Source organism: Schistocerca americana, chromosome 7, assembly GCF_021461395.2.
Source record: "Schistocerca americana isolate TAMUIC-IGC-003095 chromosome 7, iqSchAmer2.1, whole genome shotgun sequence".
NCBI lineage: Eukaryota > Metazoa > Arthropoda > Insecta > Orthoptera > Acrididae > Schistocerca > Schistocerca americana.
Window position 1 is genome coordinate 608,958,574 of NC_060125.1, and position 19,758 is coordinate 608,978,331.

General features: G+C 39.8%; 1 protein-coding gene across 3 annotated transcripts in view; it reads left to right on the forward strand.

Annotated features, from left to right (window-relative positions):
• LOC124622129 (glucosamine-6-phosphate isomerase) overlaps positions 1–19,758 on the forward strand; it is a 122,246-nt gene that overhangs the window by 61,942 nt on the left and 40,546 nt on the right. For 2 of the 3 annotated variants that reach the window (XM_047147745.1, XM_047147746.1), the window contains exon 6: positions 19,426–19,489. The exons of the other annotated variant lie outside the window; for it this stretch is intronic. In XM_047147745.1, the coding sequence (XP_047003701.1) occupies positions 19,426–19,489 (64 nt within the window). The remainder of the gene's footprint in view (positions 1–19,425; positions 19,490–19,758) is intronic. 3 annotated transcript variants of the gene reach the window in all.

The window sequence follows — 19,758 nt, forward strand, 5'->3', positions numbered from 1 at the left end:
GAGAAATTACAAATAAGTAATGTGTATTCCATGTGAGATTTTTCCCAAAATTGCGAGTATGTGTGAACAGCAGATTGTGTTTTCTGAGCAGTTACAACTTCCTTTACATACAATAATACTATATAGTATTGGGAGATTTACTCTTTGTATGGTAGGTGTTTTATCTGTTGTTCTGCATTCCTCTCGGGGTATTTGGTATAAAAAATGGGTGTCAGCCATACATGCTCGGATCAGATGTTTTCCTTTGAAGAGGATGCTTTGGAACACTTCAGTGAGGAATTGTTACCAGCATCCTCCAAGTGGTGAATGCATTGGGTACATGTACTAATGGGTAGAGAATTGTACATCCAAACCATCTGCGTGAAATGCAGTCAATATTAGAGGAGAACTTCCTACAGTGAGTACAGAATGTGCAATGGTATTTACAGTACTGCATACTCATGCTACAATTTTGTAATGAATGCATATTCGCTGATGACAGCACATTCGGTAAAATGAAAATCCATATTCAGAAGTAATTAAAAGTAACCAACATAAGTTGGTTGTGAACATATGAGGTAGGATAACTTCTGACCAGATCACTGGGTTGTGTATAATGCCATCAGACTAATAGAAACAATCTACTGTGTTTTCCTCAAACAGTGGAAAATCTGAGATGGAATAACAACAGTAGAAAACAGTATAAATTAGTACTCGTGACATAGAGGAAGAGTATCAGACAGACTCATTTAAGTGATATTTAAAAGTAGATTAAGCTATCAGACAAAGTCTTTCTTTAGATGTAGAAAAAAAACACGCCCCTCCCCCCCCCCCCCCCCCCCCCCACACACACACACACACACACACACACACACACACTCACACTCACTCTCTGTCACCTTTTTTGCCAGTAATCGGCATTCTACTTGTGCAATATTTTGGTTGCATAAATCAGTCTTCCTCATGTGCTTGCTGCAGCTGAATCCAGTGTGATTAACCTGTCTAATATTTATGATTGTGTGGGGCTAGGTGCTCTGTCATTGGTACACGTTGTGTCAGGTGCTCCATCTGAGGCAAGCACCAGTCAGTAGCAGAAACTGTAGTATTTTCTAGCTGTAGTTGTTCCTAATGCTGTAGGTGTACGTCTTGGCTGTTGTCATTTAAGCTTTCCTGTGGACTATTTTGTTCTATTAGCAAAGCTGGCCGCATCAGTTGCTCCGTTTGAGGTATGTGACTGCTAGTGGTGACTGTTGGATTATTTTCTGGCTGCTAATGTTCAAACTGTTGTTCATTCTCCAAATGACTGTCCTCAGGTAGTTAATATGCATCCTGTGTTGGTTGTATTGGGTTATTTGCTCTACCATCATTTCCAAAGCTATTTCCCCCAGAGTTTGGATGTTGACTTCGTTAGGTCTTTAGGAGATGATTCCAGGTGTAACTACTCAGATATCCCATGCCACAGTTGATAAGTTTCTGTGTTATCTTTATTTAAATGGATTCTTTAATAATGCTATTGCAGTATCTGAGTGTGTGTGTGTCACAATCTTGACATTGTTGTAATTTATCAAATGATGTAGTTCCAAATAATGTTCCACTATACCATATTTACTCGAATCTAAGCCGCACTCGAATCTAAGCCGCACCTCAGAAACAAAACTCGAAATCAAGGAAAAAAATTTTCCCAAACTAAGCCGCACCTGAAATTTGAGACTCGAAATTCAAGGGGAGAGAAAAGTTTTAGGCCGCACCTCCAAATCGAAACAAAGTTGGTCCACTGTAATATGAAACACAATTTAGGTCGAATGAATGACGATACAGCTACAGTTGTTTGGTTCGAGTCGTAAGCTTAGCAGTTAGCTTTACCAGGTAGCCATTGCTATGTGTCAGGCACTCCGTCTGTATTTATACGGGTACCCTTCCTTTTTCGCGTGCTTTGTCGGGTTTGAATTGATTGCTTATTTTTCTTTGATCTGATAAGTGCCATTCTCTTTGTTATAGGTGTTTACGTCACTCTAAGCTGAAAATGCATTACTGTGCTGTGTCATGCACTGTTTGTCGCATTCTGATAATGAGTGTTTACGACCTGTCGCCGCTCACGGCATGGCTTGCTCTTGTGCACGCTACCGCCGCTTATTGGCGAAACAATGGCAAGAGACTGCTATTTGCTGTTACTTACAATACTGCTTTCTTTGATAATGATCAACAAGAACCAAATAATAGACTGCATATGATAGAAGATGTTCTGAACGAGAGTTTAGCGGAAATTTTTCTCCATTTGAAAATCTTTGCAGACGCCTCTTTAGTACATTAAATTCTGCACAGAACTTAGAGTCATCTTACATTTAAAAATCTAGTCAATTGCCGTGCTTCATTTCTGACTGTGTAACTATTAGGCATAAGAATAATACAAATATAAACATGACATGATATATATACTTTTCCGCCTTTGCTGTTGTCTCACTCTAGTTTCGTAGTTTATTAGGCAGACAGGATTTAAATGAGATAGCAGCAAACACGAAAGAATACATGGCAAAATGTTTATATTCGTATTATTCTTATGATAAAGAGAATACTGCATGTGATTCACAATTCATAATAGTTCCTATTAACAACCATCTCTTCTCACAGTTAGGAAAAAAATTCAGAAATCAGAATGTAAAGTTGGCCATATTGACAAAAAACATCCCAAACAGTCTTGCCAGTCAGATTTTCGTAGTACATTGAAATGCTGCTGCATTCGAAGATGAACAAAATGGAATTTGTATTTACTTCGTTGGATAATGTATGAAAATGCAGTGGTCATAACTTGTACCGAGCGAGGTAGCGCAGTGGTTAGCACACTGGACTCGCATTCGGGAGGACGACGGTTCAATCCCGTCTCCGGCCATCCTGATTTGGGTTTTCCGTGATTTCCCTAAATCGCTTCAGGCAAATGCCGGGATGGTTCCCTTGAAAGGGCACGGCCGATTTCCTTCCCCATCCTTCCCTCACCCGAGCTTGCGCTCCGTCTCTAATGACCTCGATGGCGACGGGACGTTAAACACTAATCTCCTCCTCCTCCTCCTCAAAACTTGTGGCGGAGAAAAAAAGCTCGTCTTCCAACTTTTTTTTTTTAAATTTATTTACTGACGCAGAGGTTTTGGCACCAGTATTTATCTTTGTGCCTGCAAAGCATGCCTGCATAGCGCTACATATATTCGACGGCAGAAGTTAGTTGTGGCGGCACCTACCAACATTTTTCAGAACTTCCGCTTACTTTGCAATCGATTCTAAGCTGCAGGCTGATTTTTGGATTACAAAAACCGGAAAAAAAGTGTGGCTTAGATTTGAGTAAATATGGTAACTGGCATGGTAGCATGTTTGAGTCTAGTGTGCTGTTGGTGCTCCTTACACCTGTTTTAATGGTCCTCGTGGTCTGGTCAATATATGACATACCACAGTGACATGGTATGTGGTAAATGCCCAGTTTATGTATGTCCAGGTCATCCTTTATACTTCCTAACAGAGCCTTTATCTTGGTTGGTGCGCAGTAACCTCTCTTGACATTATGTCTGAGAAAACTTTTGCTAATTTTGGCAGATATTGGTCTGGCATATGGCAAAAAACAACCTTTTTCAGTTCTTCTTGTACTTTTACTGACCCCTCACTGGACTCGCATTCGGGAGGACGACGGTTCAATTCCGCATCCAGCCACCCTGATTCAGGTTTTCCGTGATTTCCCTAAATCACTTCAGGCAAATGCCGGGATGGTTCCTTTGAAAGGACATGGCCGACTTCCTTCCCCATACCACCCTAATCTGATGAGACCAATGACCTCGCAGTTTGGTCTCCTCCCCCAAATCAACCCAACCCAACTGACCCCTCTGGTAGAGAACCTGGGGCACAGTACCTTCCAAATATCTCTGGAAGAATATCCGTTTCTGTAGAACATAGACCACAGAGGTTCTAACTCTGTTGTCAAGTTGTCCGAATCCAAAAGAGTTTGTGCCTGATGAATGAGAGTTCTGAGTACCCCATTCATCTGACGGGATGGTGACAGCTACTGGCTTGCAGGTGCAGATTGGTGTGAGTGGACCGAGTGAGGTGGCACAATAGTTAGCACTCTGGACTTGCATTTGGTAGAACGATGGTTCAAACCCACATCCAGCCATCCTGTTTAGGATTTCCGCAATTTCCCTAAATAGCTTCAGGCAAATGCCGGGATGGTTCCTTTGAAAGGGCAATGCCAATTTCCTTCCCTCATACGATGGGACTGATGACTCGCTGTTTATCACCTCCCCCAAATCGATCAACCAACCTTGATGTGAGTGTGTTTTTGATAAATACTATGACGGAAAGTGCCATCTGCCTTCCTGTGGACAAGAACAGCTAAGAATGGGTGGTGTCCATTCTTCTCCATTTCCATTGTGAATTTAATGTTAGGGTGGCGTGAGTCAGGTGTTCCAGGAAAACAAGGAGCTTTCCCATGCTGTGGCGTCAAATAACAAAGGTGTAACCGTGTATCTGAAGAAACGATTTGGTTGATCCGGGGCTGATGGAAGTGCCTCATCATGAAAGCTGTTGATAAAGAGGTATGCCAACACCAGTGAAAGCGGGTTGCCCAGTGCTACCTCTTGTATTTGCTCATAGAAGAGAAGAAGATGGCTCTCGGACAATTCTGAAAGGATGACAGCATTGTGGTGTTACCAGCAGATAAGGGGAATGCTACTGTTACCGTACAGAAAGCAGACTATGACAGAAGAGTTTGACAACTTCTGGGTGACCCAGAATAGACCAATAGAAAAGGGCTCCACTGACAAGGTGGAAAGACAGATCATGGCCTTCTAAAGGAAATCAGCATACTGGAAAAACTCTTGAAGCAGCTGAGGCCAAAAGCTCCAGTACCACACTGGCTTTATTGACTGCCCAAGATGCACAAAGATGGGAATCTCTGCATCCTATAGTTAGCAACATTAGCATGGCCACCAACCCCACCACTCAGCACCTGAAGAAGATGCTTTTGCCTTATGTGGACAAATGTGCACACTACCTTCACAATTTGGAGGATTTCCTACATTGTCCGAAGCAGCTATTCATCACTGATTCTGACATTATGGTTAGCTTTGATGTGGCTTCCTTGTTCATGTGGGTGCCACTGAATCAATAGCTAGAGTCGATAGAGGACAAGTTTGACAGTGCTCTCCTGGACTTGTTCAAGCACATTTTAACTTCAACATACTTCCTACAACAGAAGGGGTGGCAATAGGCAGACCACCCTCCCCAGTGGTGGCGAACCTCTTTATGGAGAGATTTGAAGATGAGGCACTTGTATCGGCCCCAGATCAACTGAAGTGTTTCTTCAGATGCATGGATGACACCTTTGTCATTTGACCCCACGGCAGGGAGAGGCGCCTTGTTTTCCCGAAACAGATAACTCACACTGCCCTAACATAAAATTGACAGTGAAAGTGGAGAAGAATGGACAATCCCATTCTTATATGTTCTTGTTCAGGGATAGGCAGATGGCACTTTTCATAGAATTTACCAAAAACCTTTTCACATCGGAGTGTACCAGCAAGCCTGTAGCTGCCACCATCCAGCACAGAAGAATGGTGCACTCAGAACTCTGGTTCATTGCACATGAACTCTTTCAGATCCAGACAACAGAGACAGAACACCTGCAGTCTATGTTCTGCAAAAATGGATATTCTTCTAGAGAAATTCAGAAGGCACTGTGCCACTCTTCTCTGCCAAAGGGGGTCAGTATAAGTACAAGAAGAGCCAAAGGTATTTTTTTCCCGTATGCCACACCATTATTTGCCAAAATTAGCAGAAGTCTTCTAAGATATAGGATCAAGAGCATTTTTTGCCCACCAACCAAGACAGGGCTCTGTTAGAAAGTGTAAAGAATGATCTGGGCATACAGAAACTCGGCATCTACCACATACCATGCCACTGTGGTACGTCATATATTGGCCAGACCACCAGAACCATTGCATTAGGTGTAAGGAACACCAACAGCACGTCAGACTCAAACAGGCTTCCAAGTCACTTATAGCGGAACATTGTTTGGAACTAAATCATTCAATGAATTATGATGATCTATATATTCTGACACAGACACCCAGATACGGAGATAGCATTATTAAAGAATCTGTTGAAATAAAAGTCATGTGGAAACTTATCAGCCATGAACTGGGATATCAGATTAGTTCCATCTGAAATCCAACACTCGATCTCCTAAAGACCCAATAAAGGCAACAGCCAAACTGCAGGGAAAATAACTTTGAATATGGTGGCAGAGCAAATCATCCAGCACACAAAACACAGGGTGCACGTATGGTGGTAATTTGACAGCAAATGAAGTACCTGAGAACAGTCATTTTGAGAACAAATGACAATTTGAACACCAGCAGCCAGAAAATAATCCGACAGCCACCCCTAGCAGGTGTGTACCTCACACGGAGCACCTGATGTGACCAGCTATGGTAACAGAACAACATAGTCCACATGAAATCTTAAATGATGGCAATCACAAGATTGAACACCCAGTACAGCTTCGAAGTGGAACACAGTGTAAAATGACAAAATTATTAACTGATAACAGCCAAAAAGTATGCACACAGCAGTCAAAACAGCTACAGATAGAAAATACTATGGTTGCTGTTACTGACTGGTGTGTACCAAGGATGGAGCACCTGGTGCATTGCAGACTGATGACAGAGAGCCTAGCCCCATGTAGGCGTGTATACGGGACTCAGGAAAGCCTGAAGATGTATTTACACATTTCTTTCAGCACATAAGGAACCACCACCTTGCTGCCACATGTTCAATAGAACCAGAGGCTAGTCTATATCTGTGTGTGAAAGCACTTACAGTGTTACATGAATGTTGCTGATAGGACCTGAAGCATGTGTGTGCTTTCAAGCAGTGAAGTCATTTGCTGCCGTGCATTTCACAGCTTCCCATGACATGCTGACAAAGTAATTTTGAAACTTCCTGGCAGATTAAAACTGTGTGCCAGACCGAGTCTTGAACTCGGGACCTTTGTCTTTCGCGGGCAAATGCTCTATCAACTGAGCTACCCAAGCACGACTCATGCCCGTCCTCACAGCTTTACTTCCGCCAGTACCTCGCCTCCTTCGCGGGAGAGCTTCTGTAAAGTTTGGAAGGTAGGAGGCGAGGTACTGGCGGAAGTAAAGCTGTGAGGACGAGCGTGAGTCGTGCTTGGGTAGCTCAGTTGATAGAGCACTTGCCCGCGAAAGGCAAAGGTCCCGAGTTCGAGTTTCGGCCTGGCACACAGTTTTAATCTGCCAGGAAGTTTCATATCAGCGCACACTCCACTGCAGAGTGAAAATCTCATTCTGAAATCAATTTTGAGTAGGAGTATGGTAACTTGGTGCAAAGAACAAGTGAATATTTTAACTGAACGATATGAACTGGAACTCTGTCTTCTTTTATCAGGAGCAAACATGATGCAGCATTAAGTAAAATATGCTCCGTATGAAAAGAGAAGGGTAAGTCCGGGAGAATTGACCACCGGGAGAGGCAGACCAGTGGCGTATTTTACAAATGTGCCCCTAGACAGCAGCTCCTGCTACTTTTGAAGAAGCTGTTTTGTGAACAAATGTGGTGCAAAAGTATTGCTGTTATTTTCATGTTTTTCTGGAGAAAAATCACATTCTCTGTTTCGGTAGGGCGGAAAGTTTTATGGTGTAGTTACCTAACTTTACTATTAAGACTTAGTTTGCATAATATTGATGCTGTTTTTTTACTATGATCTTGACAGATGTGTAGGCATGACACTAAACTATAATGACCACAGAGTTCGCTGCCTGCAGATAGAAGTCGGCGTGGTTCATGTCTCCTAGACAGTCAGCATAAATGGACCAGTGTTATTTGGGAGAGGTGGACCACATGTTTTAATGTGGGAGAGATTGGCCACAATTAGACGTAGCTTCAAGGCATGTGGAATAATCCCACCGAAAATAGCTTATTTGTCAGAAGGGCAGAATTTCACACACAGGCCAACCAACCACTTCAAAGGTCATCAAAAGATCTAGTGATCCCAAGCACAGCAAAAGAGCAGAATTATATGCCCAAGTCAAATTACTTCATTGACAGGACTTCAGATTCCATTCTGACTCAACCTAAAAACTTCCAAGATTACCCTTTTAAAACAGGCTATTCCTGAGCCAACACAAACAATGCTTTTGAAGAAGTATCACCTGTTTCTTCTGTTGATACATCCAGGAATTTAAGAGGAAGGCAGCAACTATATCCAAAGTACTAACCTCAGCTGAAAATATTGAAACTGTAAAGAAAAAGAGGTATATGAATAGAAAGGAAAGGAAAAAAGGCACAAAAAGATCATAAAAGGAAAATACTAGTGAAGAGAACACAGACCAAAGAAATTAAAAAAGAAAAATATTCAAAATTGCTCACCATGTTCATCAGATGCAGAAAGCTTTTACATTGAAAACATTGTAGAGGATTGCAAAAGAACTTTGATTAATGGGATGAAGATGAATGGGTTGGGTGTGGTGAAATTTTTTATGAAACTAATAAAAAAGACAATTGGCTTCAGTGTGTTTCTTGTTTGTGATGGACACCTGAATGATGTTCAGATTTTGGTAATAAATCTAACTGCTGTGGTGAAAGAAAGATAGGCTAATATTGCACAAAACTAACAACTAATTAGGAAAGCCAATGTTTAATCAAAATTTATAATAAACTGATACAATTATTTTGGTCTAAAATATTTAATAGCATAATTCTGTATACATTACAACATGTTGAGGAGAAGTGTTGCTGCCAGTGAGGGTGTTTACATATCAAAAATATAGCATTTTGATAGGCATCAGTCCACCACTGGCATGGGATCTTAATGTAGCCATTAACTCCTCTAAAGATGTAATTGATTTTCTTATCAGAGTAGTCTGCTTCATTAATTTTTGTTGCACAAGATCCAGCAGAAATCAATTGTTAATCTTGTGCTTTCTTCTAAAAGAAATTATTTAAAATAAAACTTACATAAAGAAATGTAAAGTTCCTTCTTTTCTCCTGGTAGCTCATCATTTCTTTCAGCCATGATGTTTGCTTTCTTTTCATGTTGTTTGCTGCCAAGGCATATGGTCAAGTGGCCACAGAGAAAGCAAGAATTGCTGATTTCCTTTTAGCACTCAGTGCCATGATAGTTTGCTCTTTAACATGCACTTTGTGGCACATCTAACAGCACTAGACTTCTCCCTTGCACTTAGTTCCCAGAGACAACAATGGCCATACGTGTGTGTGAGTTGGTAGTGTATGAATATAAGTTGTGTGTGTTTCTTTTTTTGTACTATTGAAGGAGGATTTTGCCCAATAGCTTAGTTCACTTTTAAATGCCCTGCTACACAGTACCTCCTCTGTGTGATGAGTATCGATCTGTTCTATTTCATTTTGTCAGATAATGTGGCTGCAAAATGACAGAGCTCCAGCTCATTTTGATGCAAATGTAGATCTCATACCTATTGTGTATTTTCTGCAAAGACTATGAAGACTACAGTGTGTACTACTCCTGTATCATCTTATTGCACAAATCTGAACAACAGACACAATTACTTCACTGTTATCAGTTGGTAAACTGCTGATGTACTCTCTGCATTCATCTTGGGGGTCAACATTTTGAACCATTTTTTTGTATATGGCATGGTGTAGCTTTTATCTGTGTTTCTGAACCAAATATGGAATACTGACCCAGGTCACACTCCCAGAAGTTAGACATCTGTGTCAGAACCTGAAAATCATTCTAAAGTTCTGGCATAGGTGTCTAACTTTAGGGACTGTATTATTAAAGAATCTATCAAGATTTGAGTAATGGAACTGCTGATCAACTGTGATAGTGGATCAACTGTGATAGTGGCTGCATCCTTTGTAAGGACTGGCAATCAGCAATTAGTTTGATTAAGAAGAGGAAGAAGATATCCTACAATGTACAGAATTTGGAGCAAGCAGAGGAACAGCAGTGTTGTTGCCAGCACACATACCTGTTTGTGAACATAGGTGGGAGCGATGCCTCGACGAAAAGAGTGGGGGATGAGATGCTGGTTACAGGTTTCGGATAGAGCAGCAGTTCGGGTAGACACTGATATCCATTTGATCACCCATGAACTACTTCATCATGATGTATGCTAGGAGAAGCTGAAGGATCACAGCATAAAGGCTATTAACTTACTATCAAAACAATATATTCTTATTCTGTCAATTTGTTGTGGTTTGAGATTTTTGGGCTTATTTTATGTTGTAGTGGGCAAGTAGTATTCATTGCAGCAGTAGTGAGAAAGTAAGACTACAAGGTTCTACTAATACATAATCAACATAATCAGAACTTAATTATCATCTACTTACACACTTTTGAACAAATAATTTTTCTGAGTCATTCCTGCTCCTACACACACACACACACACACACACACACACACACACACTTCTTCTGAATTAGTATACTCCTCAAATTATTTTTGTTATTTGTTTGTGGACTTGCTGCAAGCAAACTTCCTGACAAAGCCTCAAGTGATGGCTGTAATTATACATTTTGTGTAGAAATGGGCAGTAGGAGACAGATAAAGAGCAATTTCCACTGTTCCAGATAATTTCCACTGTTCCAGATAATTTCCACTGTTCCAGATAATTCAGAATGCTGTAATTATTAAGTTTAGTGTTCAGAGTAACTGTTCATTTTATAACTACTGATGCAAACAGTAATATGAAGATGAAAATTTAACTGAACTTCATCTTACACAATTACTGCTTTTGTTCATGTAATGCCTTTCTGCACTCTGTAATTGTTAATTTATTCATGAAACAGCTTTAGTACACTGAATCCTCATATAGCTGTTTAGTAGTCATGTAATTATGTAATATTGAAATGATTTGTTACAAATAAACTCCATTTACTGCAGTCTGAAATTTGTGTGTTGCCTTTTCAGCTATGCCAGACATTTGATATAACTCTTACCTTCACTGAAATTTGAAATTGTTTTGTAAAAGTAACATTGATGAAATTTTGAAGAGTTGTCGTATAATTACATAATATGGAGAAATGTGCTGTTTCATATGTGTTCACATCAGGTATGGTAGCTGTGAGCTGTATTTCCAGGCAGTAATTAAGGTAATAATAGACTTGCTGTGCTTGAGCAACATATCCCTTTTCTGTGTGGCAGAAATAATGTTTTAATGTAATGAAAACAGTGCCAGTGTTTCTGTATCAGTAGCAGGAGTAAAATACTGTTAACTTTTCAGCTATGGCAAGTGAAATTTGCAGCAAATCTTCAAGTGTTGCATTGTTGCACCAGTAAGTGTCCCCTAGGTACTGAATCGAATCTGTCATGCCTGTGGCATTTCATATCCTGTTTTTCTTATTCCAGTCAGACGCTTACAGTTGTTCAGTATCGCAGGAGCGGCTAAGGCGGTGGGCAGAAATAAATCATTTGGACAATTTTTGTGAAAAGGCCATTTATTGGCAGAAAATGCATTCAAATGGGCAACATGAGACAGGCCTAGGGAGGCGAGGGTGAGCCAGAACGTAGTGGTAGGCGATGCATAGTTTGCATCAAACCTGGGCGAAGTTAATAAATAGTGGTGTCTGCCATTCGCACGAGTCCAAATGGCGTGGCCGCTACAGAGACAAAGTCCACGGCGCTGCAGCACCAGGAGAGGCAGGTGGTGTTGACAGCTACAGGGCACGCGGCAGAGAGGGACCCTCACCAATGGGTGGCGGGGTACATCCAGCACGGCCACGCACCTTCCCCCGCACTGATTGGTCAGAAGTCAAGAAGCCTGTGGGGGCGGCATGGAAAGTTCCGAAGCGTGGCCTGGTCAGTGTCGCCTAGGCGGCGTACCTCATCAGCACACGAGGGAGGCACATGATCGAGATTGCCCACCCCAGTCCTGACTTGCTGTTGCCAGACCGTGGGACGAGAAAATTATAGGCAACCAAAGCTGCCTGCTAGTGCTTGACCATAATGAGAGAATGAAATTAACCTTTTGAAATAAATTATTGATAGAATCCCCTACTATCTGGCTCAACTGTACACAGTATTTGGAAATGTACTGGGAGAGTTTGTAGTAATTTGATTCCTCAAGTTTTCCCAGCCTGACTGATTAATGGTAAGCCAAGTTTCTGGGGCAGCATAATTAAAGGGTCTATTGAAATAAAGATGTTAGAAAACCTTATAAACAATGACAGAAGGTTTCAGTTTAAACAAGGCTTGAGATTTGGCACTCAATTTAGTAAGATCTCACCAGCTGTCACATCCACCAGGCTGGAAAACACTGAGAGAATTTGTGTTTCACGGAATATCAGTATGGGCTCGGAAAAGAAAAGAGCTTGAAAGGGTGTAGTGGGCAGTTGGAATGGAATTCTGGAAATGGAACTCAGTTATAAATAGTGGCACGATACCAACAATAGTTAACTGTCTGCTTGGAGTCCAGACAGTGACTATTCATAGCAGTAAAATTCACAGCACCTGAAGAAGAGAGGTGGGTCGATCGTCAAAATATTGTATATAAAATGGAAACAACAACTTAGCAGATCATGAAGAACCAAACCATTAGTAGTGACTATTTGCATTATCGGCATTCTTATGTGATTTGTTTTTATATGATACATATGTAGATCCATGCATAGGAGGGGGAGGATGAGAAGCAGAAGAAGAAGAAGAAGAAGTGAAATGAAATCATCTGTAAAATACTTGAAAATATCCTAAGGCCGAAACTGTACAATCGTACAGGAAATAAAGAAAATGGCTGCTAAAGGCTTCAAGAAATCATTCAAAAATTTCATCGCAGCTGCAGACCCTATGGCATTGAAAGTGATAGAAACTTCACATGTTGAGATGTTATGTGGCTTTATTTCAAAGATCACAAAAACAACTTATGAGCACACTGCTGGTCCCTTGTCAGTATGATGCTGAACCTCCTTGGACCTTGAGGCATTCACTGATTTAATTGACTAGGATGTCACACGTTCACTGTATCATCTCCTGAGGTTAATTAGTGCATAACTGTTGTAACTGGCCCTTGATATCCAGAAAATTCACTCTGGGATGGGGTTGATGTCCAAGCTGATCTACACAAGTTCTATTGGCAACAAGTCAGTGGACCCTACTGGTCATAAAAGTACCTTAACATCATGCAGGCAGTTTGTAGAGACATGCTGTGTGAGGATAAACATTATCTGATTGAAAGATGGTATGTAGGTACTGTCTCATGAGTGCTTAATGCATGAGGATGCAGTATGTCTGTGATATCCGAGGTTCCTCACTCACTGCCTTAATTGACACATAGTCATGCACAATGGCTCTGCACCTTGATCGTAGGAATAACATGAGTGTATCTTTCTAAAACATTAGTAGACTGTCTTCTCTCACATCAGCACTGTTACATTCACAGATGGTAGTCATTGAAAGTGGTACAGAACTGAAATTCATAGCTGAAAATGATATTGACACAGGTAATCAATAATCCCGGTCTTCCAAGTAGAGGACCACTCCAAAAATAGCCACTTGTGTTGTGATGTTAATGGCAAACTACTCACTGGACGATTATTCATTAGCACGACGTTTGCTTGTCTTCAACCAGAAGTGGTGAAATGGTGTGGCGTGTGGTTGTATACCCATTACTTGTTGCCAGATGCCAGGTGCAGATGCCTGCATGCTTGCTCAAGTCAGCCTACCTACCTCAGATAGCCCCACTTGATGCTCCTTTCAAACTTTGTCATCTACTGGTAATGTTGTCTTGTGTAAACATGACATGCAGCATTCTCCACAGTACTTCACTAATCTCCCTGTCAGATCTGATAACATGGTCATGCCATGATTGTGCTAATGCATTGTAGTGGCTGTTCTAGCTGTTACGGTTGAGTGTAATAAATCTCCACATACCCTATGGTGTGTGTGTGTGTGTGTGTGTGTGTGTGTGTGTGTGTGTGTGTGTGTTTTTGCTGACTTTGGATTATTTCTTCATGGTATTTGTTATTTTCAACAGTGAGTGCAAACTTGTGTACAGCTGCAGTATATTTATACAGACCCTTAATACAAGTTTAAACCAGCAATATGAAAGAGAAAGGGGGTTCTCCTACAAGGTTTGCAGGAATAACACGAATGGGTGAATGGAGTCAGTGGAGGACAGTAGCTTACACTGTCACAAGGATATATTTGAAATGAATTATATGCACTCTAAAATCAAATTAATTAACTAAGATGCAATGGCATTAGTAGCATTTAGAAATTGTAGGCGGGAACATCAGTGAGTTAGGCCTGTAGACATGCTCAGATATCCAGATGGTTAAGGCAACTGCTCATGATAAGCAGCAAGCAGTTTCCAAGTAAACTGACAGCAAATTAGTGCTTGTCACTTGCATTAACTCCAACTGAGTTTATACAGGGTGTTACAAAATGGTACAGCCAAACTTTCAGGAAACATTCCTCACACACAAATAAAGAAAAGATGTTATGTGGACATGTGTCCAGAAATGCTTAATTTCCATGTTAGAGCTCATTTTAGTTTCTTCCACCTATGCTCAATGGGGCACGTTATTGTGATTTCATACGGGATACTCTACCTGTGCTGCTAGAACATGTGCCTTTACAAGTACAACACAACATGTGGTTCATGCACGATGGAGCTCCTGCACATTTCAGTCGAAGTGTTCGTACGCTTCTCAACAACAGATTTGGTGACTGATGGATTGGTAGAGGCGGACCAATTCCATGGCCTCCACGCTCTCCTAACCTCAACCCTCTTGACTTTCATTTATGGGGGCATTTGAAAGCTCTTGTCTACGCAACCCTGGTACCAAATGTAGATACTCTTCGTGCTCGTATTGTGGACGGCTGTGATACAATATGCCATTCTCCAGGGCTGTATCAGCGCATCAGGGATTCCATGCGATGGAGGGTGGATACATGTATCCTCGCTAACGGAGGACATTTTGAACATTTCCTGTAACAAAGTGTTTGAAGTCATGCTGGTATGTTCTGTTGCAGTGTGTTTCCATTCCATGATTAATGTGATTTGAAGAGAAGTAATAAAATGAGTTCTAACATGGAAAGTAAGCGTTTCCGGACACATGTCCACATAACATTTTTTCTTTCTTTGTGTGTGAGGAATGTTTCCTGAAAGTTTGGCCGTACCTTTTTGTAACACCCTGTGTAGCTGTTTGACTTTATATCCTAACACATTGTTACTGCAAGTATTGATATGACTTGGCAAACTCCAGTTGTGGCTCAGTGACCTGTTGTCAAGACTACTATAATTTTGATTTTATGAATCACAAAACTTTGTTTCTGTGTATTAAGAGCCAGTTGCTAGTCTCGGCACTAAGTTGATACAACTTTTGTCATTAAGTAAAACTATGGAAGATTCCAGTTAATTTTATGAGGGTGAATCAAATATAAACTGGAATTTTTGTTTTGTGTGCCTTTTTGTAAACGGAGAGTGTTGTAATTTCTGCTCATTGTTGCTTTTATTTCCAGTGATTGTTCTTCAAGCTAGAATGTTTTCGTACCATTTCTATAGTCAGAATCGCCAAATCAGAGGAAGAGATTCAGTCATCTGCTGCACAACTCATTATAATAAAGTTTCTCACAACAGAGGGTGTAAAACCATCAAAAATTTTAAAAAAGAATTGCGACACTGTTCGGGTCAAGATCCTGATAGAGACTGAAGTACATATAGCACAAACAGTTTTTACAAGCACAACAAATGGTTGAGAATGCAGCTCACCGACATTGCCTGAGGATCAGTGCTGTTAGCCAGCTTTGTGAAGACGATCACCAAACAACAGTTACTGAAATAGCTACTGAGATTGGCATAAGGAAAAGATGGGTGCCCTGTTTTCCCAGCATGGAGCACAAATTTCATCGTCTCGAAGTGTGGAAACAGCTACTGACACACTACCAAACTGAAGGGGAATATATTCGCACTGGACTTTGACCTACGATGAAACATGGATGCACCATTACACACAAAAAAAAAGCAGCATGGAATGGGGCAAAAAGGATGAATCTGCACCTGTCAAAAAAAAAAATCTCTCCGTGGGCAAGGTTTTTGCAACAGTCTTTTTTTTAATTTTAAAGGAGTTCTTATCCTTGATTTTCTCCATGGACATCATACTGTAAATGCTAAATACTGTTTGCAATTTTTGAATCAAACAAAAGGTGCACATTTCCTATCTGGGGTGTGATTGTGTGTCATGACTGAGCTCGAACACACACAGCTGCCCAAACTCAACAAAAAATTCAGGAACTGTCCAGGACCACGTCCTCCCCACACTCTGGATTTATCGACCTACGATTTTCATTTGCTTGGGCCACTAAATGAAGCAGTCGGAGGACACGGATTTGATGATGATGGTACTGTTGAAGCATTTGTGCTCAACTGGGTGCTGCCACAGCCCCATTGATTGTATGAAAACAGGATCAATGCACTGCCTACTCTCTGGGAAAAATGTGTTTCCCATTCAGTAGACCATGTAGAAAAATAGGTGCACGTGTTTGAATTTTCCTGAAGCTTAAGTAAACATATAAAAAGATCCATTGATAAAGGTCATAAACAGTGATGATCCTGTCACAAATTGCTGAGCCATGGCACAAATTACTTCTTTATCTGTGAATAACTCTCTGTCCAGGATGCTGTTCTGTGTTCTGCCTGTCAAGCCATTTTCAGTGCAGTCACATAACTGACTAAATGTTCGATACCTAAGCATTGCCTTTAGTACGCGTTGATGGGGAATGAATCAAAAGCTTTTTGAAACTATAAGAACATTGGATTCACCTGGTTACATTTATATGCAGTGTCAGGAGTTGAGGAGTAAATATTGAGTTTTGCATTATTAATGCTTTTAGGGTCCAGCCTGGTTTCCATGGAGAAAACCAATTGTAATGTCTAAATCCCTGAGTGCAGTCTATAATTCAACATATTTGCTGATTAATTTTTATGCCATATTCAAGCAACTTGATATTTTCACTTTCTGACCTCAGTAAATCTCTAAATTTGTGTTTAGGTTCCATATTTGTGATGATATGCATGTTCAGAATTGGCTTTGTTATATGTTTACCAAACTTTTACAGTACATTTTCCATTTTTCATTCATCCTTTTCCTGCAGTTTTTACACTCATTTTGTTAATTTCTTGAATGAATGTCTGGAATAATCTCATTTTTTTCCAACCTGGGTTTCATTCCAAGAAGGAATATCTCGGCCATGAATGATACCAACTATAAAAACTGACAGTAAAGTAGAAATAAGGGAAAGAACAATTTATTTCATAGTAAAATATTATTGACCAAAAGAGACTGGATGATTTAGCTCACTTAACATGAAATGTGAAGATGTTGTTGTTTTAGATTTGAATCAAAACTTTGAAACCATTGCTATATTTTGTTGGTTGTGTATATGAATTATAAACCAAACAACCTGTGTGATTTCTGTGAAGATCTTCTCACAGTGGATCTACAAATATATAATTTAATCTAATCCGATAAACTGATGTATGGTGATTAAATGATAATGGAAATGTAAGGCATGATGCATTTTTGGAATGCATGTTAAATTTTGTTAAAGATGTCATATAAAACATGAATTACACAGCATGATGTTACACAATAATAGTTTATAGTTCATTGTCAACAGGCCTTTGGTTTTCAAATGATGTTTGTTTTCTATCTTTATTTGCTCTATGGAGAACATCACATTTAATATCACAAGAACAGGATTCAATTGTAGCACATTGTAACACACGTCTTCACTAATATCCATACAATGACTTGTCCTCTGATTTAACTTTTGCCTTTATTGTCACTGAAGGGCACTGTTCACTGTATTAAAAATAACTTTTCACATAGCGGGTAGTCTTGAAGTTGGTCTTGTTGTCTTCTTATTAGGAGTATGACTTTGGCCACAGGTCGTGATTGTGCGAAGAATATATACTGATTACAGGGTTGTGAATGTTCGAATGACTCATTAACAACAAAATGAAAGAAAATGTCTGCACATTTAACTTTCGTGTTTTCAGCTCTTCAAATTTCAAATTGACAACATTTAACACCCATTCGCTCCCCTGAGCCACTAATTCCAGCTAAACATGTCTCCTTTCTACAGCATCACAAAATATGATGACTCCACTACTCAAATACTTCTTACCAAGTGCAAACAAGTAGTACAAAGACTGCAACTGAGGCAAAGAGATTTAGATGATTTACATTGTTGTCAAAGACATTATTTCAATTAACTGATACATATTTTAACAAAACTTTAAAATTAAATTTACAGATTTTCTTCTTAAAACTTCAAAAATCATCATAATTACATAAAACATAAATAGTTATGCCTGAAATAATGAATTTTAGAGAAACAGTTTTATTTGAACTACTGATACCCATTACTACCAAAGGTTTCAGAATATGTATGAGGCTTGATTGTATCACCATATTCATCAGAGGTGGAATCTTTCTTTTTCATCTCCAACTCTGTTCATACTCAGACAATCTAGTTGGTCTGCCTTTGCTGAACATGAAAGAAGTTATAAACTGAGAAAGAAAGATTCCACATATGCTGAACACACACTGACTGAATCCCATTCTCACGATATTAAATGTGATGTTGTCTATACAGCAAATAAAGGCAGAAAATAAACATTACCCGAATTCAATAAACATCAGTCACAGAACCCTGATTTAATTCTTAATGACCAAGTATGGTGTCATTATTCACACTTCTAAAGTAGCAGTAGCTAGTTAATATATTTCTCAGCCTAAGATAATATGCTTGTTGTAAATAGTATATCTGTTCCCATCCACATTCCACTGACTCCTTCCTCTTGTCTCCTCCCTTTTTTTTCCTGTTCATCACATTTGCCAGTATAACATAGCAGTCTGTGCCAGTACTAACTTGTATACTGTCTTGGTCTTTGCATGCATATACTTTTAATCTGTGAGTATAATGTGGTATGGTTTATCTGATAATAGCCTCTTAAAGTACTTTTAATATGATTGAGTTTTTCATATACATGTCTAGTCATGAAAGGTCACATATATCTGGAAAAACGACAATTGTACAGCTATAAACTCTTGCTGTTTATAGTCTTAACTTGTCTGAGGATGGCCTAGAAAGACGAAAACCAGTTCCTAAATAAGTATTATTGTGGAGCATCAGCATTGTGTATTTCAGTTTTTAATTTGTCTATGGTCCTCCAGGTACTGACAGAATATTTCATCCAGGTGTAGTTTTTATTTAGACTAATTTTTCATGTGCATGATAATTTTATACTGTGGTTAAAGTAGTTTATTTTGGATTTGGTTTAATTATGGATGAATGTAAATGAGACTGCACGTTACCCTTTTTTTCAAGTATGCAGTTTAGAAGTCCATTTTCTAAGTAATACTGTTGGTGTGATTGGAGATCTAAAGCTTTATTTTATGTACAGGCACTGAGTGAAGTTCATCACAAACTGATTGAAGAAGATGGTTCTGGATGGAATAAACATAATGGTATTGGAGAAGGGCAAAAATCTTAATGTTGTTTGCCATCAGGGCTGTTGCTTGCACGCTATTTGTGTCTCTGTCTTGCCTTGTCAATAACAGGCTTCTTAACAGCTGATTTGATCATTTCGTACACTAACTTAGTACTTTATCTGGTAAGCTTTATTACTTCACCTCTAAAACTATAAACTAATTCAGTGTTCCTGATTTAATATCAGTTGAAAAAAAAATGTGGATGAAACACTTGCAAGGCAAAGGAATCACCATACCCTCACTGA